Source organism: Ambystoma mexicanum, chromosome 3q, assembly GCF_040938575.1.
Source record: "Ambystoma mexicanum isolate Mex_15411 chromosome 3q, UKY_AmexF1_1, whole genome shotgun sequence".
Taxonomy (NCBI): Eukaryota; Metazoa; Chordata; class Amphibia; order Caudata; family Ambystomatidae; genus Ambystoma; species Ambystoma mexicanum.
This window is the reverse complement of record NC_090926.1, coordinates 212,956,133-212,978,262: the sequence shown is the minus strand read 5'-3', so window position 1 is coordinate 212,978,262 and position 22,130 is coordinate 212,956,133. Positions and strand designations below refer to the sequence as shown.

General features: G+C 45.4%; 1 protein-coding gene across 3 annotated transcripts in view; it reads left to right on the top strand.

Moving 5' to 3' along the window:
- STAC3 (SH3 and cysteine rich domain 3) overlaps positions 1-22,130 on the top strand; it is a 238,144-nt gene that overhangs the window by 175,488 nt on the left and 40,526 nt on the right. For all 3 annotated transcript variants that reach the window (XM_069653571.1, XM_069653573.1, XM_069653572.1), the window contains one exon: positions 6,862-6,956. In XM_069653571.1, the coding sequence (XP_069509672.1) occupies positions 6,862-6,956 (95 nt within the window). The remainder of the gene's footprint in view (positions 1-6,861; positions 6,957-22,130) is intronic.

Genomic DNA, 22,130 nt, shown 5'->3' with positions numbered 1-22,130 from the left:
AAATTTACAAAACAGGTCAAGGCATACAAAATAATTCTGGTGTAGGGTTTCTGGTTGGGATATATATAGACTAGTGTAGAGGCTTGTGCACCCAGGCCACAGCGCAGGTTTTCATTGACACAGTAGGACCACCTTATATCCTAAGCCTTCCGCTCCCTCTAGCGGTGACAACAGCCAAAGCTATGCGAATTGGACTACTATAACAGGGGAAGCTATGCAACTTAAAACACTGTATGTTCTAAGGTAACAGCTCCTTCTAGCAGAGCATTCTGTGCCTTCGGGCAGCTTCTACTGCGCATGACGGCATCGGTCAAACATACATCTGGCCTTTTACTTTAAGTAGATGTTGACTTCAACCCCAGAACACCAGCAATTGTCCATATTTTACATAAAAAGGGGATACACGTTTCCCACTATACAAAACTATAACTATTCCTAAGCAGTTATATTAAAAAACTAAAAAGAGTCATTTGAAAATATATGAAAAGGCCTTATAAAGTGCACTTTATAGCACCCAGAAATATGTACAGAAACCTAACTTGGGAGACAGCCTGGCCAGGGCTGTCTCAGCGTCTGTTGTGATGCCGATGATCTCCGCAGGTTCTCTTAGATGATGCATGTGGGGTAGCAGCAGTGTGGAGGGGGTCCAAAAGTCATTTTATGCCAGGCTGCATATGACAGGGGCTGCCGAGTATGATATCAGCAGCGTGGTGGCCCTTTTTTGGGAGTCCTGGCCGTGCCGTGTATGGCACAAACAGCCCAGTGTTGATTGCATTAACGGGGTGCCCCAGTAAGTCTTATCATCCCGGCTGCGTTTGCCAGCATTGGCTTGGGATTCAGTTTCGGCATGCACCAGTCCAGCACCAGTCACCTTGAGTTCCCCTCCTTCTCATGGGAGTGCCAAGCAAGTGATCTTAGCCACAGCAGTGATGCTCAGTACGGCACCCCTTTTGGCAATTGGGCACAGCGTATCTACAAAGCCCGGGCAGTGGCGGTGAATTCAGTGAGCAGCGTCCCTCCTTGTTACAAGGTGCTGCATCGATGCAGGCAGGATCAACCAGGTATTTGTTTTTTCCCCCTTTTAGGTGGCGCTGGCTCGAGCATGATCCTCCAGAGGGAGGGTCAAGCGAACTTCAACTGACTCCCAACAGGGCTCCACTTGCGCCTTTCTCAGTTCTATGTTTGCTTTTGTTTGAAGGTTCCCTCATGCGTCACACGCGGAGGGGGGAGCTTTCATTCATATTTTTCTATGTTTCTTTTAATGGGTGTTACAGTATTTCTTCAGCATTGGATCTTTCATAGATGCACACGCTGTATGACTATTCCCCATCGTCAGGCTGGGAATCCTCATTAACAAAGAGCAGTTTAAATTCAGTCCCTTTAGTGCTCTAGTATAGTCCTTCTCGGGTCATATTGCCCACAGTCAATGGGAAGGGCTCCCTTAGCTCCACCCCTGGTGGTCAGATACGTTGCTGAGCATTAGTTTATAGGAATGTGCAATATTTACAGAGATATACATCAGCAGGTGTGAGGATCAACGAGGGATTATGATGCTAGATCGCAGCAGGGGGTCTCCTTCCAGGTCGAGGGCGTGTTCCTTGAGATCTTATTTTAATCCCTGAATGGTAGCAATCTTCTTTATTTCTCAGGGAAGGTAGTTGCAATAGAAGGACACAGGAGTGGAAAAGGATCTGGAATGGGAGGGAGATGGGTTGGGTACGGCATGGGGACAAAGAGTTAAGTTGAGGAGGGAGTTGCAGGATATGGGTTAGGCTGATGGGGGAGGAGTAGGCAATCCCTGGACCGATTTAAGGACCCGGAGGAGGAATTTGAAGAGACATTAATTGTACATTGACAGCAGGAAGACATGTGAAGTGGTGGGAGAGGATTGTGGGAGCTTCAAGAAAGTATTAGTAGCAAGGTTGAGTGCTTTATTCAGATGTACAAGGGGGACAGGGGAGGGCCCAGGCGGTGTCTAGGACAATAGGCGAGTCACTCAGATCAAGGGTAGAATTCAAGGTTTTAGTGGGGCAATACACAAGGTGTGAATGGATTTTTTGGATGTTTACTAGGTTTTGTCTAGCCACAGTGGCTGCGAGGGTGATGAAATGCTGCAGCTTGAGGATGCTGTCGAAGAGAACCCAGAGATTGTGAGCCTTAAGAAATGCCATGAGGAGATCAAGGGGAATGGACACAGGAAACCGAGGAGGGGCGGGGTGGTTGACATGGGCAGCTGGATTATTTTTGGTTTGGGAGGAATATACCTTGATCCACTGAGCTGCTATTCAGTTACAGATGCCAGAGATGCAGTCAGATACACTGGGCGAGAGTTCTGGGGTAAAGCAGGAAGGGAGAAGATGGTTTGGGTGTGATCAGCAAGCAGCTGAAAGGAGAAACTGAAAGAAGAAATAAGTATACTGAGTTAGGAGGTCAAAGGGAATGGCTCAAGGACAGACCTTTGGGGAACTTCCACTGGCAGTGGGTGGGAATGGTGATGCCACAGGTCCCCAAGATGGAGAAAGGGCGGTTGTAGAGGTAAGGGGCAATCCAGTTGAGGGTCAGTTCTTGGACTCCTATGTTGGAGGGGGTGAGGATGAGGAAAGGAGAGAGGTCTACAGCATGAAATGCTGCATACATACCAAGGAGGATAGGAACAGAAGAGGAGGGTTGGGGGTACAGGGCAATATTGGGGAAATTGGACACATGTATCGGTGCTTCCTCTCGAGAGTGTCTGCTATAAAATTCAGATTGTAGGGGGTTGCACAAGCCATTGGTCTCCAGTTATCAAGTGAGTCTGTTGAACGTGACACCTTCTAAGAGTACGGCGAAATGGGGAAGAATGCGGAGAAGGAAGAGGGTGGGGGGTGGGGACTTCAAGAGGGTAGAAGGGAGTTTGCCGGGTGAAAGCATGGAGACAAGGTGAGGTATGTATAGTAGCTTGATTTGTCAGAATCCATGACTTTGAAGATAGAAACAGATTCCTTGTAGGAGAGGAGGAGTTCAGGAGAGCAGGGACTGGAGTGGAGAGAGGACTTGACTGCAGCTAGATAGGGAGCTAGTGAGTAGGGCAGAGCTATGGATGTATTGATGGGCAGATTAAGGGAAGTGAGAGTGGAGGAGGGACAGCAACGGTCCAGTGGAGGATTGAGCGGTCAGGGAGAGAAGATTCAAGGGTCAAAGGTGAGGTCGCTGGCTCTAAGGGTTGACAGGAAATGATGCTGAGGGAGTTGTTGCGGTCAGGAGTCGATAGGTTATAATGTATAACCACAGAGTGGACAGAGACGATAGAGTCAAGTTCTAGCCTATGGGAGTAGGAAGAGTTTGAAAGAGTGATGTCACTTTTTATTACAACAGGGACTTCATTGGGTAAGGAGTTGAGGGGAAAGCCAAGGTTAGGAAAGAAAACGTTAAAGGGGTGCAGTGGGCTAGTAGATGAGCCGAATAATCAGAGCAGTAGAATGTAGGAGGTGCACAGCACTGTGCTCAAAGCATGAGGTAAGAAAGTCAATTGGCAGAAGAGTGCTAGATGGGTAGTTTTTACTGATCATAAGGCAGTACCCTCCATCTTGTTTGGCCAGTAAAGGGGAGTAATAGAAGGTAGCTTAATCAGTGTAGAAAGCAGCAGGCATGGGGCCCCTTGTGGGGTGAGACAGGTTTCACTGATTGCGATGCCATGGGAGGATAATGATAGTCAAAGTAGTATGTGATACAGGAGGACTCTGGAACTTCCCGTCATCTCTGTGGCAGCCGCTGTGTAGGAGTGTCCATGCTAGCAGCTAATCTTGAGTGTTGGGGGTCAAGGGGTTGAGAATATGCTAAACCCAGTGAGCTAAATTGCTGAAAGACACGCAGTTGCGAAGTTGGTTGAACTTTGCTTGTGGATCGAAAATAATAACTTGATGGAAATTGAGGGCTCTGCCTTTGCCCACATCCACTTCCTTATTGACCTGTAGTTTTCTACTGTGCTACACCCTACACGAGTGTTGGTTCAGAGCAGTGGAGGGAAGGAGGGGAGGTAGTGAGAAGAGTTGGGGGAGTGGAACAAAGGTAGACACAGCCAAAACAAAAAAGAGAAGCTAGCAGGATTCTCTCAGAGCATGCAGGGAGCCTTCTGGTATATCCAAAAGAACATTTTCCAGAACAGTTAATAGTAATGAGGGTCAAATTAGCATAAGTGGTAATGCCAGAAGGCAACAAGAAAGAGAGGGGTTTCAAGGGCCTTCCTTAATATCAATAACTACGGTAGTGCGACAAGTTGGCAGTTCCATTGATGATATGTCATTGGGTACTGCTCCAAATGGCGGGGGCGGGTCAAGGGTCGACTGCAGAATACAGGACACTGAAGGTGTTTCTCTCCAGTAGTTCCAATGAGGTTTCTGTCCAATGGATGTTATGGGGGAGGTCTCTAAAGTACTTTACTAATGTCTCTACAACGTTTAATTAATGTCTCCCAATTATTGATGTTGCCACGACATCCCGTTTTGATCTTGTTTGACTTGTAACTATTTTTCTGCATTATATTCCCCTCACTATATCGTCCCAATTAGGATTAAGACTGATGGTCTTGAGGGCCTGACCGCGCTACCCAACATCCCACATTCATCTCATGGAACGCATTCTCTGCAGAGATGGACTAAATGTGTTTATCATCTCATGAACTACTATGGAAAAGATAAGTAAAGTGAAGCAGGGCCCTCAATGCTGCCACTTCTGTAAAAGACTCCACATTCCTCGAAGAAACGGAGCCGGAGTGAAAATGGATCCTGCTGGTATATACCTGGGGAGGCCCAGAAACAAGCAACCAGAGGGAGTCTCAATGCCCCCGTAGAGTGATCGCACAATCTAGACGCTAACAAAACTACACTGCTACACATGATATCAAGGCTCACATTTCAAGCAATAATGACAACCCGCAACATTTGAAATGGCCAACCACAGACTACCTGTAAAGTTTGCATACACTATACCAGCCCACCTCAGACCGTTAGCCCATGATGAGTTCCACATCCAGAGAAGACAGTGACAGGAGCTGGAACTTTGACTATACAAACATGAAGAAACAACATTGCGGATAAAAGAAACAAACAACCCCAACAGCATCCTCAGCCCCCAGCGCAGTATTATTGAGGATCTCGCTGGGGACCCACATTAGATTTATTCCCATATACGGAAGGGGAGAACATCCCAAAGACATGCAAACACACACTAGCAAAATAGACAAAGATATGGCCAGGACTGCTTAGCTGTCTATGACGTAGCAACCAAATGTGTCAAGTGTATGCAGCTCCTACCAGCTACTTATATTCTGAGATGTAAATTGTGATTCTACTTTTGTGACATGCTGCGGGGAGGCGGGAGTGGCTAGCAGTTGCAGGTCTTTATGCCTAATGCCAGGCTTCAATCTTGTCACAAAAACACAGTTTAGTTATTTGCAGTGGTCGAAGTGAGCGGGAACGGTCTGGAGCGGTGTTCCACTACTTTTATTTTTTACTGTTAACAGCTCCACTACTTTTTGCAACCATTTTCATCATTTCGGAACTGTTCTTTATGAAGTGAAAGCACACTTTTCCACTTTACCACAGCATATCAGTTACAGCTAAACTGGAATCTATTTCACTCAATTGGCTGTCACCCAGCATGACTACAACCCTTGAGAAATGTGTTTCACGTTGCTCCTTTCCTTCCTGTACTGTCCCCTACCAGCGTCACTGTTCCACTACTTTTTCTGAGACACTTCTATCACTGGTTATTTGTAGCCCATTACATTTCCCTGGCACATATCACACAACTGGGTGCCATGAGCTCCTTTCAAACTCGCCCACGCCATTAACATAATACAGTCTGCAATTCTTTTCTTGAAAAGTCATTACATAGAAATGTTGGCTTCCTTTTTTGAGCGGGCTTCCTTGTGACTCTCCTTCGTTTCTCATCCCTGGAGACTTGGTTGGCATTGTGCCCGCCTGGTAGCATCGTTTCTATACCAAATAACACAGATTAGTGCCACTGGAGTGCACGGGGGATCCATATACCCGACTTTCCTTCAGTTTGCATTGGAATGTGGATCTCGTTTTTAAAAGCGATCTGTCCCGTGTCTTTCTTTGCAAGATCATCAGAAAATGTTAAAACGAGAACATGAACTGCATGTATACTCTAGACTTGTATGACGAGATATGAGCCCCATATCATTCATATAATTTTGTGAACCCCCTAACCTCCTCCGCCACCCCCCCATTTTCTCCATCTACCTGGAACTCGCCTTCCCGCCCTCTACCCCTTTGTAATGCATTGCTTTGTCTGGTGTTCAAATTCTTCCAGAGAAAGCACTGCTCCTGCTTTTCCCTTCCCGTTTCTTATTTTCTCTCTTGCCTTCCTTGGTTCCTGATTCCTTCCCTAAATACAGGCATGAATTCCCCACTGATTCCCTAGGCTTTGTAAGACTGTCTGGGATCATCGCCCCCTTTTCTTCTTTGGATTTTTGCATTCTCTTACTGCTCTGTGTCCTACTTTATGGTCATCGTCTCTGCGGGATTATCTGGTTTCCTATACTATTGGCTGTATCCGTTGACGGGACATGGGGAAAGGTGTTGGCACCGTGTGTATGTCGACATGTACGTATGTGTGTGTGTGCCTTTGCTTTTGCTGTGCATTTAATACAATTGTTTTAAAAATAAAGTGATCATGAATGGAACAGTAAAATAAATGGGGACATTCTAACATAAATGGACATAGACTGGCCTCTTTGAGCAGCCATTTTTCACCTGTCAGTTTTACTATCGGCCTTTCCTGTACAGCATCCTAGACATGTTTGTTTTTCTTATGATCTATGTAGAGGATACTAAGACCTGTGCTTCTTCTTACCAGAATAAGGCTGGCCCACGAGCGGGCTTTCTGCAGTCGCATTACTTTGTGGCGCTGTATCGCTTCAAAGCGCTGGAGAAGGATGATCTGGATTTTCAGTGAGTTTCCTTTTGTTTCATGTCATGATATGGCATTTATAATGATATGATATGGAATTCATAACGCGCCTATACACAAGTGTTGCAGTGTGGTGGGGCTTGAGGCATGTTGAAGAAGGGGAGTGGGAGGTGGTGGGCAATGGGAGATGGCCTTCTTTCATGAACAGAAGATACTGAAGAAACTGTGGTTACCCTAGATCAGATCAATAGGTAAAACGGTATTTATGATCAATATTAGACAAACAATGGCTCATTTTCAAGACCTGATTTAATCCTGAATGATGTAGAAGGGGAAGTAATGTGGCCAAGGAATGGCGGTCCTAGACCATGTTCTTGTTGGCACATGCAGTGCAGATCTAGGTGCCCCTACGGATTGCTGATCTGACAAAGTTCTCTGCTATCGGGACTAATTTGTGTCGATGGGTGGCAGGTTGGAGTCATTGCATGGTGTTCCAAGCCTGTCATCCTGGCCCAGGTTACATATAATGGGATGTCATTGCTGCACACTAGAGATGGCACATGCAAAGTGCTGTGAAGGTTCCTATGAAGACCATCTGTGGACCCTGGGTCAGACGTGGCTATCAAGCAAAGATGTGACTCTGTAGGTACATAGGAATCTGGGAGGAGGGGCTGTTTAGCATATAGCACATGATGCAGAGTGAATGCCAATGTGGGAGACCAGGGAAAGTCTTGGCAATACTCGCAGGATGCTTTGAGGCAAGAACAGGACTTGAACACAAGTCTATAAAAGACCAAGACTGGCAGGAGTTGAAATGAGGAAAGCTGCACCTGATGCTGAAGGCTACAGAAAAATTGAAAATAATGAAGCAATTAACGAATTAGAGGTGGAACATGGTATACAAACCAACTGTGAGTACATTTCAGTTTGCTCTGTGACCATGACCTGCTTGGAGTTTTGAGTGAGATCGGTAGTCGCAATGCGTTCTTGCACTCCAGTGCGGTTGCAGAGTTGCTCTACAGGATGTAGTGGTACAGTGTTTGCTCTATAGGCGGCACTATACAGCTGTATACAGCACATTAACTAACGGGCATCCTGGCAGTGGAATAACTGTACAGCCCTGGAATAAACCAACTGGCACACTTCGAGTGGACTCACAGAATGCCCTCTAAATTGATTAACACATACACAAAAGAAGACTGACAGAAATACTCCAGAAGCAGAGGCGAGGCAGGGCAGAAACAGCTGCAGCAAAGGACCAATGTGAAGACTAGACTGGATTACTGATCTTAGAATGTCTGCCATTTTACTGTCGCACTGAATGCAATGGAGGAAAAAATGAGCCATGGCTTCAGGAAAATGAGAAAAGGTCTGTAGGAGTAATCTGAAAGACAAACTGGAAAAAATGTCAAAAGGTAGGAATAAACACACTTGTCTGGTAAATGGGAAAATGTTATAAAAAATGCGTTGAAGAAAACGATGTATTTTTTCTGTCAGGATAAAAGTCTCTCACGAGAGAGTCAGGATTGACAGGCTGCTTCAGTTCCTCTGTCCTTCACGGTGTGCAGAAATCCGGAACAAACCCCCTTCCTTGAATACCCTGCACAGTGCAAATTGATCCATGGCGAGACCCCAAAATGGAGGACAAATCGCTAGGCAGAAAAAAAGCCTCCACTGCCTAGACATCCATTAGTCCAAACTCACAGGGCCGTCCCACCAGAGAGCAAGCATACAACAACACAGCACACATGGAGGAGAAGGACAAATAGAGATGAGAAGCAGCATTCCTGGTATCGGGATTCCTTGGGTACTTCCACCTTGCCACCGGACAGGCAGTTTTGGAAGCTTGAGTTAAGGCCCCATCATATTTGCCTGTCACCCTAATGATGTATCCTGTGTACCCTATGCCAAGAGACACATCTCCAATTCCGACCTCCGCCTGCCCACTAACATCACAGCCAGGCTGCCTGATCATCATGTGGCTTGACACTATGCTGCATCCCCTTCTGTCGGATTTGGCAGGAAACTGTCAATATGACAACTGCATCAACAATGGTAAATGTGCAGCGGTTGCCAAGACCTATCAATGATGACCCTTTCATTTGAACAAATACTTCAACTTTCCATGGCAAATCTGAGTATTACACGTCTCAGGACTTTCAAATCCCTGAATGCCACCTGCCTTGACTGATCCTTGTACAGTGTTTGGAACCAAGGTCTGACTAAATAATCGGCCCCACAATGCCTACCCTCGGAGCTGCAAAAACCTGCTGAATCTTCCAGGTCCTACACATCTTCAAATCACAAGGCTAATGATCTGGTTCACCTTAAAAGGACCAAATAAATTGAAGTGAAGGTAAAACTAACAGCATAAGCCGAAGGTCTCCTTTGAAACCCATCTAGGCAGTGGGCCACAGAAGCTTTCATCTGGAATGTGTGGTATTCACAATACATCATACACACATCTCCAGCATCTGATTCACCCACTCAGTCTGCCAATTGGTCTGTGGGTGGCAACCAGATTACAGTGCCTGTTAACCCCTAAAACATTACATCAAGCCCTCAACATTTTGAAGTCAGAAACACTCTTGCATGGTGATCTATGTAGTTAGACATGCCCACCAAAGAATTAACGCCAACTCCATTGCTGCATGCATCTCTTTACATCAATGAGGTGTAACGCAGCATCTTAGAAAAGGCACCAGCTGGGATTGTAATCAATGCACAAGCCTCCAATAAGGACCATTGAACAATAAACTCCATGAACGTTGTGTTCCAAGGCCCTATCACTACTTGACAAGATTACTTTGAGCACAAACAAGGCAGGTCAGCACAGATTGCCACATAGCCACTGCCAAGTTAGACCACCCCCCAAAGAATGTTGCACAGGCCTAAAGTTGTCTTTTGCCCTTTTCCGATCTAAGGAGAGTAGGTTCCCCCACCCGTTCAAACGTGTTCTAACAATCCACAGGATAAGGGCCTCATTATGAGTTCAGTGGTGTGGCCAAAAACTGTGGTAATGCAGTGGTAACATAGTTGCCTAGTCTTGTTCTTGGATAACTGTGGGAAGCCTTTCCAAACCTGCAGATCTGCTGTTACAGTCTATCTGTAATACAAAAATACAAATACAAATAAATTTGAGGCTCCACTTGTCCAGCATCTGCAGTCTTGGCTACACAGCACAGCAGCTGTAACACTGCACTGTTTCTTCTCAGCTCTGCTACCTTTACTGGCTTTTCCTCAATACTTCAGTGGTTACCTACTTTTGGGGTAAAATATCTGCTAGTTATCTACCTGCTGGCAGGGGTGGGGGGCCGGGAGCGCCACACTAAGTCCTGCTCTTCACTTTTTCCAGATTATGGGTGAATAAAAAACGGTTTCCAGTTATATTTTTTCCTGAAGTTCCTGCTCTTTATCCTGGCTATCTGTAACTCTGGTGTACAGGTGACTTAATCCTCTGTCTGCCATCACTCTCCTTCCCAGAATTAAGCCCATGTGATAACAAGATTCCAGGTATCACCCCTTTGCCTTCACGTTCGTTCTCTTATTCAGGTGAAAGTTGATTTGCCTAATTCTTAATTAACCCCTGAGGGGTAGTTGGTCACACCACCATGGGCAACACATCTTTGACGTCATCCTTATCCCACGCAAAGTGACACATACTGAGCTCTAATCAAGTCGTTGTGGGGAAGTGGATTAAATCATCAGCTGTAAGCAGATTCCCATGTTCTCTGATGCATATCCCATGTCTCTCTGGTTTATAACTCTTGATTCGGGCAACCAAGCCTCTACTTAAAAGTGGCCACCAAAGTAAGAAGAATTGCCAAATCATTGGGTCACCTACTTTAACCGGCGGTGCATTGTTTAGCCTGGATCAAGGCTGGAGTCATCTGATTGCCTTTTAGGACTCTCACCAACAGCTAATCAGTGTCAAAAGCACGAAACTGGCAATTATCTCCAACACTGATGTTCACAAACCCACCTAGTAATGTTGCCAGAACGCCCCCGATGAAGTGGGCCACCAGGATGATCACAGAGCATGGCAGGAGCATTCTGAGGTCCTAGCTATGTTGAGCAACAAAATTAACTAACATTTCTCCCTTGAAGCTAAGCATTGTGGTAACCCCTCATTAGTACAGAAATAGTCACAGGGGAATGGACAACATTTCTTATTTTGATCTCTGAAGTAGATATTTTAAAAATGTGTTTATTTGTATTTTAAAATAGCTTCAGTTCCTATGTTGCTGGAAGATTAAGAATCTGGGGAGGTGGATCCCTGGCGGAAGAACATGATCTACTCCTCAGATGCTGACAGCTGAAGATCAGCCTTCTCAGAAGGTTCCTCATGGACAGAGCTTTGGATACCTTTGGCCTATAGGATCTGGGGAATGATCTACTCCTCAGATGCTGACAGCTGAAGATCAGCCTTCTCAGAAGGTTCCTCATGGACAGAGCTTTGGATACCTTTGGCCTATGGGATCTGGGGAATGATCTGCAGAAGGAGGGGGCTGGTAAAGGAGAGGGATTGCAGAGACTGATCTTCCCAGTTTCAATGCACATTCTGTGTATGACCTATAGTATTTGGAAGAAGCCAAGCGCTTCTCCATCCGAGTAGCCGCGCAGATGCATAATAAATGCAGAGCACGAGCTGATGAAGATAGCATTTTCACTCACCTTCACATCACTGTGTGTAGAAGGGGGAAAACATGTGATGTGCTGGGAAAAAACATGCGAAAATGCACGCCTGCTGTTCAGGCAAGCTAACTGTTTAGCCACTGTGGATATTATATGGCAAGGAATGCTAAAATTCATCAAAGGAGACATGACAAGCATTTGGCCATTGGGTGCTTCAAATGCGTGAATGTAGTCTATTGAAGCATGCAGTCTTACTCTGTGGCTGCCAAATACATGATCATATGCATCTTTGAATAGTTAAGTTCCTCTGGAATTGCTCAGCACAACCAGGATAATTAGTGATTAAACAATGGCAAAAACCTTTTCCACTCATGTGATGCCCTTACTTCCATGCAAAGTGGTGGCACTGATGGCCAGGCCAGTCTGTGATTTCTTAAACAACTGACACTCAGATGAGTTGTCCTGCAGCATTTTGGTTGCCTCTGAGTTGTGGGTGCTTGAACCAATTTTGCCAACAGAGGCCGGCTAGATTCTCACACAGTAGCAAGGAGAAGCTTAACCTTATTGTGGGCTCTGCATAACTGGCTGGTACCAATGCTGCGGAGGCATGACCCCACCCACCACCAATGGGGTACAGTCTCCTACTTTTTTCATGAGCAGTCACTGGTTTTTCAGGAGTATCTATTAAGCGTTGTCAACCTGTAACTCTCCAGATGTTTTGGCCTACAACTCCCATCCTCTCCAGCCAGAATACTCAGTGGTGAGGGATCATGGGAACTGTAGGCCAAATCATGTGAAGGGTGACAGGTTGGCTATCTACCTTAAATCTAGATAATTCATATTGGTTTCAGGATACCCATTCCAATTTCGCCTCTAATTATCATTTTTCTGACCCCTCACACAAAAGGTGGAAGGGCATCCTATGGTCCTCTCTGTCAAAGCGTTAAGTTGTTTTTAAATGACCAAAAAGTAGGTTCAAAAGAATTAGTGATATCTGGTTCTGCTTCGAGGACCCATTTCCCTGTTTTGTCCGTGGACAGGCATCCGATTGCCCCAGAGGGTACCTTGATGTCCGCGGACATTGGACGCACCCACTGATTGGATGGTGAAAAGCGTGAAGTGCGTCAGAGTTTTGGAAACGCTCACCATGTTGGATTCGTGGAGATCCGCGGACACTGCGGTAGAAACATATAAAAAAACAACAACATTGCACTTGTCAAACTTATCAAACAATCTCTGGGGAGGTGAGGGGTGATGAGAATGGGATGGGATATGGCCATAAGAAGCCAAAAGACCTGGTGTTTTTCACCCCCAAATTCCGCAAACAGTTCGGATGGTCGGGACAGTCCTGTGATGTTTGCGAACACTTCAGATGTTCGAGGACATCTATGACTATTTCTGCATTACTGGGTGATTGAAAAGCAGTTTTTGGATGGCTTATAACTTTGGAACCACTCAATGAAACGGCATGAAATTTTGGAATTCTATTATAGACACGATTCTGAATGGGTTGCAAAATTTGGTGGGATTCTGTCAAGAGAGCACAACATTAGAGAGGGGGGTCCAAAAATATTGTAAAGACTTATAAATGTGGTGCCATTTGACAAATCTACACAAAGGTTTGCAAAAACATTTTAGATCTACATATACTTTTATTTGTAAAGTTTGGTTGAATTTTCTCAAGAGGGGGCTAAATTAGAGAGGGGGGTCTCAACATTTTCAGATGTCTTATAACTTTGTTGCCGTTTGACAAATGTAGACAAAGGTTTTCAGAAAGATTATAGACCCAATCTTCAATGTTTGTGTAAAGACTGAATGGATTTTGTCTAGTGGGGGCTAAGTTATATGACTATTGTATGTACATACATTTTGACACTTTTTAAAAAATAAAATATGGGCAGATTTCAAGCAAACTCGTGTAACGCGCATTGGCAAGGACCTTAAAGCATGGTTTTGCAAATGTGCCGTGTTTTATTTTTTGACAAGTCTCATAATGTACGTACAAAAAATAGTGATATACATTTGGTTACTGAGGTGTAGCCTGTGGCCATGGGCAGTGGCCAGATGGTCCGGGTCATGGTATAAGGTCATGACCTGGACAATCTGGCTACTGGCCATGACTGCAAGGGACGAAAAATGGTGTTAAAGTGGCCATGTCCACCTGGGACCGGCTATGTGGTAAAGTTATTCGAAAGTAGGATAGGTTTGAAAGGGAAAAACAATAGCTTGTTGTAATATGGTCATAGGGTTCTGACTTCGCCTTCTGCAGGCTGCCATGGAAAGGGAAGAGGGGCTCTGTTCAGAGCTCTGCCTTCTCTTTCCATAGTGGCCATCTTGGCAAAGGATTTTCCTTCCTACAGCGGGATGCCGCTGTAGGAAGAGAAATCTATTGTTTAGCACCCCGGTTTCCCGCTTTGGGAACCAGGGGTGCTAATGGCCTTTATACCCCATTGCAGAGGCTGCAATGGAGGATAATGGTCCGCAGCCTTCGTTATTCATTTATTTATTTATAACACGTTGAAGCCCGCAGGCATCGGGGCGCACACAGTCACACTTCGCTTGGGCCGATAACTTGGGCTGCCGGGCTGTTATCCCCCGTTCCGGTCCCTGGAACGGGGGATGAACATCACATTATTTCCATTAGCATAACACAAAATGCTAATGGAAATGTTGGAAAAACTTATTGAGTTGATGTACTTTACTGCGAAATGTAAAGTAGATGGAGTCTATAAGATTTTATTTTATTTCTATTTTTTAACTGTGAAAAGTGGTTCTTAAAGGAACCTGCCTTTTGTTGTTTTAAAAATAAAAATTAGCAGGGGAGTTTAGAACGTAAGGTGAGGCGGAAAATGATGGAAGAGGCACCAAGCACTAATGTGGAGGGGCAGGTGGACAGGGGAAGATGTTTTTGAGTGTGTTACTTCTAAGGTAGTGGGCAGTGCTTCTCATGCTCCTTGATTACAGCTTCAAGCGCACGTCGAAATTGCTTCCCCCTGCAGAGTGGTGTGTTGCAGTATATACAGAGGACTGTTGTCTTCGAAAGATATGGATCAACAGCCTCTTTTATTGCTTGCAAGGTAGCTGGTGGGATTTTGTGTCCCGCAGAAGTAGGCTGTGTGGTTACAATATTGGTTGAGGAAGATGAGGTAGAGGAAGACTACTACTTGCTAAGAAAGGAACAATCTTTCTGAAAGCATTGCGGTAGTTGGATTTGGTGCGGCGGCGCATGGAGGTGGTCCCGTAGGAGTAATGTCCAGGTAGTCTGCGACTGATTACAAAGTTGCGCTCAGTGCTTTTCACTTTTGTAGCTTTAGCCTTTGGTACATTCCCAACAGTGGTAAATAACTGCCACACCCATGATTCTCTCTGGGTGCTAGAGGTAGGCACGTCCTCTACCTCATCTTCTTGGTCCTCTTCATTGTCTTTGGAAATACTGCACTTTTTTGTGTGGGTCCTCCAGCTGGTGGTGGTGGTGGCTCTTGGGGAGGAGATATGGCTATAGCTGATGCCTTTCTTAAGATAAATAGCAGTTTTGCTACTATTCTTCCAAGTATGTGATTTGTACTAGATTGTTAATGGATAATGAGTAAGAATAGGTGTAGGAGCTGTGCAAGGGTACATTTTGGGCTTGAAAGTTCCTAGATCAGTAGAAACTGCGGTTGCAAACTGTCCTCGAAGCAAGGACCCGAACGAGAAGTGCAAATGCGTTCATGGATACGTCATATTGCTGCGCGCAAGCACATGGTCACGTGGCACTGTCCGGAAGGTCCGCAATGACGTCAGACGTTCGCTAACGTCGACGGAACCAAAAACTGTGGAAAAAGGATAGAATGCTAACCATGATGCTAGAAGGTGGGAAATGGCAGAGTTTTAAGGTGAAACGTTGGTAAATAGAAAAATAGCATGCACTGGTAAAAACCCATGGAATTCTCGGAAAAGAATACTTTGTTAAAGAGACGTTATGGTTAAGTTGCACTAATAAAAACCTATAAAATTCACTGAAAATACTTTGTTAAAGGCACGTTATGGTTATAAGTAAAACCGAAAAACCTCAGAAATTTGCCAGTTAGGCTAAGCTAAGCAAATATAACTTGCGCCACCAATGAGCACTGCTAAGGAGCTGTATTTTGTGTTATTTCACATCACATATGGTAACTACATTAGGCAAAGTGGTTTTTGGGATTTATAGCGCTAAAGGGAAATTTTATGGTAATCTTAATGGCCCAAAGGCTATACTCCTGCTCTTAGCCAATGTAATTAGGCCCTAGAGTTCAACACTTAGGGTTGTGACTGAATTCCCAATGCAAAAAAGGGAGTCCATCAGGGCTCAGCTTTGACCCCACCCTTTTTAATTTATGTTAAGGGGACATTATTTTGTTTCAGAATATGGGATAATATGGCGATAGAGAGGGTGAAGTAAATGTTCCACTTCTGTTATGTGCGAAAGAAGTAATTTCACACTGCACTGAAAATGGTTTGATTTGGCTTTTCAACGGTTTCCAGAATTAGAGCTTCCATGAGCATCTAGAAATCAATGGTACAGAAACCAAGATTATGGTGATGTAGGACCCTTAAGCATACGATGGCGGTTTGGGGAGGATATTTGGACATAATTTGATGGCTTAATTACCTGGGCATTCACATGCCAGCCATAGGCATAGTACTAACAGTTGCTTAAAAGTGCCCTTTGTCTGAAACAAGCAGTGGAGGCATGGGGCAGTGGTGGACTTTCCTACAGGGAACTCTGGGGATTTCTCAGCAGGCCTCCACACCATGGGCTTCTTGTGGATGTATTCCCTGGTTTTCGGCTCTCCTTATGGCCCATTTACATTGGTCTGAGAACCCCCAAACTCTATACCAGGGTTGTCCAACTCAAGGGCCGGATCCATGCCAGGTTTTCAGAATATCCTCCATTAATATTCATGAGATAAATGTGCATATATGATATGATAGTTTATTTATATAGCGCCTATACACAATGTGTTTCAAAGCGCTTAAAGGCAGGGGAGGGAACAAGGGAAAATACAACGACATTCTTACAGGCCATGAACAGCAAGGATGTGAAATTAACTATCGTACTCGGCCTGATGACATTTTAGATAGTGCAAGAGCTAAGACAAAGATAAGGAAGGGAGGGGGAGAGTGGGAAGGAAATGGAAACAGACAGGCGACTACCGTACTAGGCATGACAGAATTTCTGGTAGAGCCGGAGAAAACAAAAGGTGAGGGAGAGGGGTGCAGAATGGGAGGGGAGGAACAAAACAAGCGACTATCGTACTAGGCCTGACGACATTTCAGATAGTGCTGGACAGGGGGCTGGGGGGAAACAAGTAAGGTGGGGGAAGAGACAGACGAGGTTGCTATCATACTAGGTCCAGGGACAATTCTGATAGAGTAAGTGCATAGAAGTAAGGGGAGGAGTTAGGAAAAGGAGAAAGGGAGAGGAGGAGAGAACAGAGAGTAAGCTGTCAAAAGAGTGGAGAAGCAAGAGGGGAGAGCGAATGCAATTGCAGAAATCAGTAATAATACATAATGTTGCAAGCAAGGATACAAGATGAAGATGGGAACAACATGATTCAGGGCCACCATGAGTACAAGATGCAAAGGAAGTCCAGCATGTGAGTTGAGAAAGGGTGACATACCGTGAATCAATGAAGTCCATAAAAGTCAAATCCAGCATTGGCCACAATACGGTGATGGTGAAACCACAATGCATCAGGACAGACTCCTGCAGAAGTAGCTTGGAGGAGCGAGGGGGAGCAGGGTAGAAGAATCGAGCAAAACAGGCAACACATGTGTGCGAGAAGGGAGGGGGGCACAAGGGAACATTACAGTGGGACCAGAGAGGGTGGGGATGGCCTGTGGGGACAGAAAGAGTAAACACATGTTGGTGCATACTTACCTGAGCAGGGGTTCGGGCCCTGGGTCCTCCTGGTCCGAACAGGAATTGCCCTTTTCTTCGTCAGCCAATCGCTTCAGACACCCGGGCGAGAAACACACTTGATCTAAGAGTTAAGAGCAGGAAGGAAGAGGCAGGGCTAAGAAGGTGGGCGTGGTTTAGGCCAGATGACCTAGATCCACTTACACCTGCTCCCCATCTGCAAAGGAAAAGAGGCTGGAGGGCTCCTTAAGTAGGGAAAAAGAGCGACAACCAGGAAGGCACCAGGTGGGCATGGCTTGCTAAGTGGGGAAAAAGAGCGGCAACCTCGAAGATGCCAGGTGGGCGGGGCTTAGGCCAGGTGACCTAGATCCACTTGCACCTGCTCCCCGTCTGATTCTAAATCTGTGTACATTATTCCTCATGAATATTAATGAGGGATATACTGAAAACCCATCAGGATTCCAGCCCTCGAGGCCCGGAGTTGGACAACCCTGCTCTACACTGAGTGGTTGGGCTGACTTGCTATATTCGCTTGCATGGTGTAATATAGGACAGCTTTGAAAAACATTTCCAGGGCCACTTTTGGTTCTCAATCTTCTAGCCCGGTGAGGGGTCTCCTGTTTCCATATTACAGGAGGGGCTTTCTCACTGACAGTGCCATTTAGGGACTATGAGGCCAAAGCAGCTGATGGCACTCTTTGTAGGAGCAGACTCTGGGGACACTCAAAATTTGATCGCTTGAGGACAGCAGAGTATCTATTTTTAAAGTCACTTCTATGAGTTCCATTGAGCAGTTCTCCCATTATTTTACAGTTTTAGGTCCAATCCACCAGGTTCTCAGATATGGTCGATGCCGGGGCACCTGTTTACAAGGCACATTTAAACAAAGCCAGCCATTCATACGGGGCATCAAGGGTGTGCCATTTTTCCCACATTAATGCTAGGGCTGGTAAAGTGTAGGTGAACATATCTGATAAGCCCCATTTTTGGCAGAAAGTTCAACATCCCTGGATTCCAGCCAAGCTCAGGGGAAGTTTGAAGAGAAGGCCTTATCCTCCCTCTGGAGTTGGATCTCAAGCTAGATGTATCTGCTACTTCGATCTTAAAGCTAGTAGAGGTTACAAGCCATTTCTCCAGTAAATGAACCACCTTGAAATAAGTAGCCATTATCTTTAAATGTTCATTTGGTATCCTCGCTTTTCAGACCTTAGTTGGGAGATAGTGCTTGAGCCTCATGACTTCTCCTGCACCCATACTTTCTCTCATCTGGATCCTCCAGCCCTTTTCCTTTTTTTGTGCAAACCATACAAAGGTTTTAGGGTGAGATAGCTGGAATCATCGGTGAGTAGCTGGGGTAAGACATGCCCAAGAGGCCCTGGGCTGTGCCCATCCTGCAGTCTACCCAGCGGCAGTTTTCTCAGACACTTAGAGTTTACAAACTGAAGTGCTGGAAGAAGCTGGATTTGGATATGTCCAGGAAGCCCTCAGTGGGACCCATGTGGCATCCTGTGCAGTAGTGGCTTTCTCTGGCAGCCATTCTGCGCATTATGTTTTTGTTAAAGCTAAAAAAATTAAGCAACAACAACATGCTTTAATGTTGGTCTTTCTCTATATGAGAGAAAATGCCTCTGCTGATAAAGTAGCCCCTAGGCTTCCTCATTTTAGTGGAATTAAACCCTCCGAGATGTGGTATACGCCTGAGCTGAGAGCCCAGAGACAAGTTTGTAGATGCCTGGAGAGAAAATGGCGCCTGAGATATGATCTAGACACGCAATTTCTATAAGCAAGCTGTCCTCTGCTATCATCAGATGATTCGCTCCGCAAAAGCCACATACTAAGCAACTAGGATTACTGAGGCACCCTGTGCCTCTAGAGAACTGTTCCGGGCAGCTAAGCAGCTATCAGTGTGCCCAACCAGGAATTCTGTTAAACATCCCGATGCTCAGCTGAGATGTGACGAGATTAGTACTTTTTTCCAGGAAAAGATTGATGATATCTGCAAAGCCATTATAGATCATCAAAATGAGGAAACAGCGGCAGTAACTTTGGAGAAAACTGCCGCTGTCCCCTCTGGTAAATAACTTCAAACTCCACCCTATATCGGACGAAGTTATAGGAAAGTCCCTTCTGAGCCTTAAATTGGTTTCCCTGTTATATGCAGTTCCTTTGCACATTTTGAAATCCTTGCCCCCCCCCCGAGCTATTGGCATGTTGACTGAAGCAGTCCAATATTCTTTTTTCGAGTTGTTCCACCTGCTTTGAAACATGCAGTGGTCCTGCACCTTCTGAAGAAAACTAATTTGGACCCCAGACTGCCAGAAAATTACAGACCCATCTCTCTGCTTCTTGCGATGATGAAGTTGCTGGAGGCAGTGATTCCTCCCCATGTCTCTTGGTTTCTGGAAGAGAAGGACTGCCTGCATCCATTCCAATCAGGATTCCGCCCCAAGATGGGGACTGAGTCTGTGATGATCTCCTTACTGGATGATCTTGCATTGCTCCAGGACCGCAGAGAGACTGGAGTCCTCATTATCCTAGATCTCACTGTGGCTTTTGATACTGTGGACCACAAGATTATATTATCTAGGCTTGAGCAAGCAGGCATAACTGGCCCCATTCTGGCATGGTTTCACTCTTTTTTGACAGGTCAGGCTCAAAGTACCTCCTTTCAGACCTTCTACTCTTCTTGGGTGGAGCTACTCTGTGGAGTCCCTCAGGGGTCTGCCCTCTCTCCCCATCTTTTTAATGTGTACAAGCAGCTACTGGCGGATCCTATCACTACATGTGGAGTTCTTTTTACTCCTATGCGGATGATACGCAGCTTATATTTTGGTTGGACTCGTCACAGGCTGCTCCTCCCGAGAAGCTGCGAGACTGTTTAGAGGAAGTGGAAAACTGGATGGCAGACAACTGGCTGCAATTAAATGGCAGTAAAACAGAGGTCCTGGTGGTTGGACCCCAGGTAAGGGACCACCTCTGGAATTTGCAGTACTGGTTGGAGTCACTCGGCCCCTGTTCATCCTCTTGTGCCTCAGTGAAAAGTCTTGGAGTCAAACTCCTACCTAAGGGGTCATGAGAGGCTCAGAGTTCTGCCATTTGCAGCGCCTGGTTTGGAAGATTGAAGGCCTTAAGGAACATTCTCCCTTTGCTTCCCCCTGCAAATCAGACAACTCTGATGACATCCACCATAATCAGCTTGCTGGATTATTGTAACAGTGACTATCTGGGTCCGCCTAAGTACCATATCCAGCGGATGCAAGTTCTGCAGTATGCAACAGCCCAATTGATGCTTACGGCACTTCGCCTGACTCCTTCTTTAGCTTTGCTACATCGTCTGCATTGGCTTCCGATGGCGGCTCGTATTGAGTTCAAGATCTTATGTGTTATCCATCGAGCCTTGCACAACGTGGGTCCTCACTTTTTGAAAAACAAATTGGAAAGATATTGTCCTATGAGAAAATTACAGTCGGATTCCCACCAGCTTCTCAGGATTCAAAAATCTCGCCGGAAACGCCTGGGTGGTCGTTCCTTCTCTGTCCTGGTGCCTGGCCTATGGAATGCCCTTCCTCTAGGCTTAAGAACTCTGGCTGACTATCTTCCCTTCAGGAGAGCCCTGAAGACGCATCTGTTTAATCTGTTTCTTCCTCTCTGCTAGAGCTTTGGCACCTGAGTAATCTGAGTCGGCCCCCTTCTGCTAGCGCCTAGATGCCCATGGGCCTTAGTTGTGCATTATACATGTCTATAATAATAATAATAATAATAATAATAATAATGATAATAATAATATCAAAGAGGAGCTCTAGCTGCATAGTGAACCTTCAGTTCTAGGCCGAACAACTGGATCGTAGAAAACATGCATTAAAAGCTTGACCTCAGAAACCTACTTAAGTTCTTTTTGGACAAGACAAAGGAGACTAGGAACCACTGTAGGTGTCTGTCCCTGAGAGAGGGAATGCTTCTGACTAGTAAATTTAAGCGGCTTGCATTAGTCAGCAGCTCGTGTCTTGCATCTGTAGCCCTGGCCTGGTGGCTTGTGCACTCTACAGCGGTTACATGTGATTATATCAAATTATTAAAAAAAGAATGAATTTTGAACGAACACAAAACAATAACGAATTTTGTTTTTGTTTTTTATGGTGGCGAGGGGGGAGCAAGCATCCCCCTTTTTTATACTTTTTCCCCCACCCCACAAACTACTATTCCCATTCCCCACCACATATGTATATTTTTTTGATTCTTTATTTTTTTATAGATGTTTTGGGTCAGTTTAAACATCCATTCGTTGTTTTCTATTCGATAATATCACTGCATACCCTCTACAGCCTCCTCAGCATGGTCCCGCTGCAATAAAGTGGCGCTTGGCAACCTGCATAGCAAAATATGTTATTTCCTTACTCGACACAACAGGAGAAGCGCTTCCCGTTGAGTTGCTAGTCACACCATATCAAGTTGTTACCCTTCACAAATGACACCAGTCACCAGGGTGTCTTTTTCAAGGTACCAACGGAGACCTCTATTTTAATGAGTAATAATATCCATAGACATTCTTCTGCCTTTTTTCCTTTCTACTTCCCAAAATACTCCTCCTCCCTAACATGATCCTCCTACCGGAGTTCATTTCTGTCAGCCCACCGTCACTTAAAGGGGTCATTGCGGGACCCCCAGGCTGATGCAATGGAACAGTTGCTCCTTCCTGTCC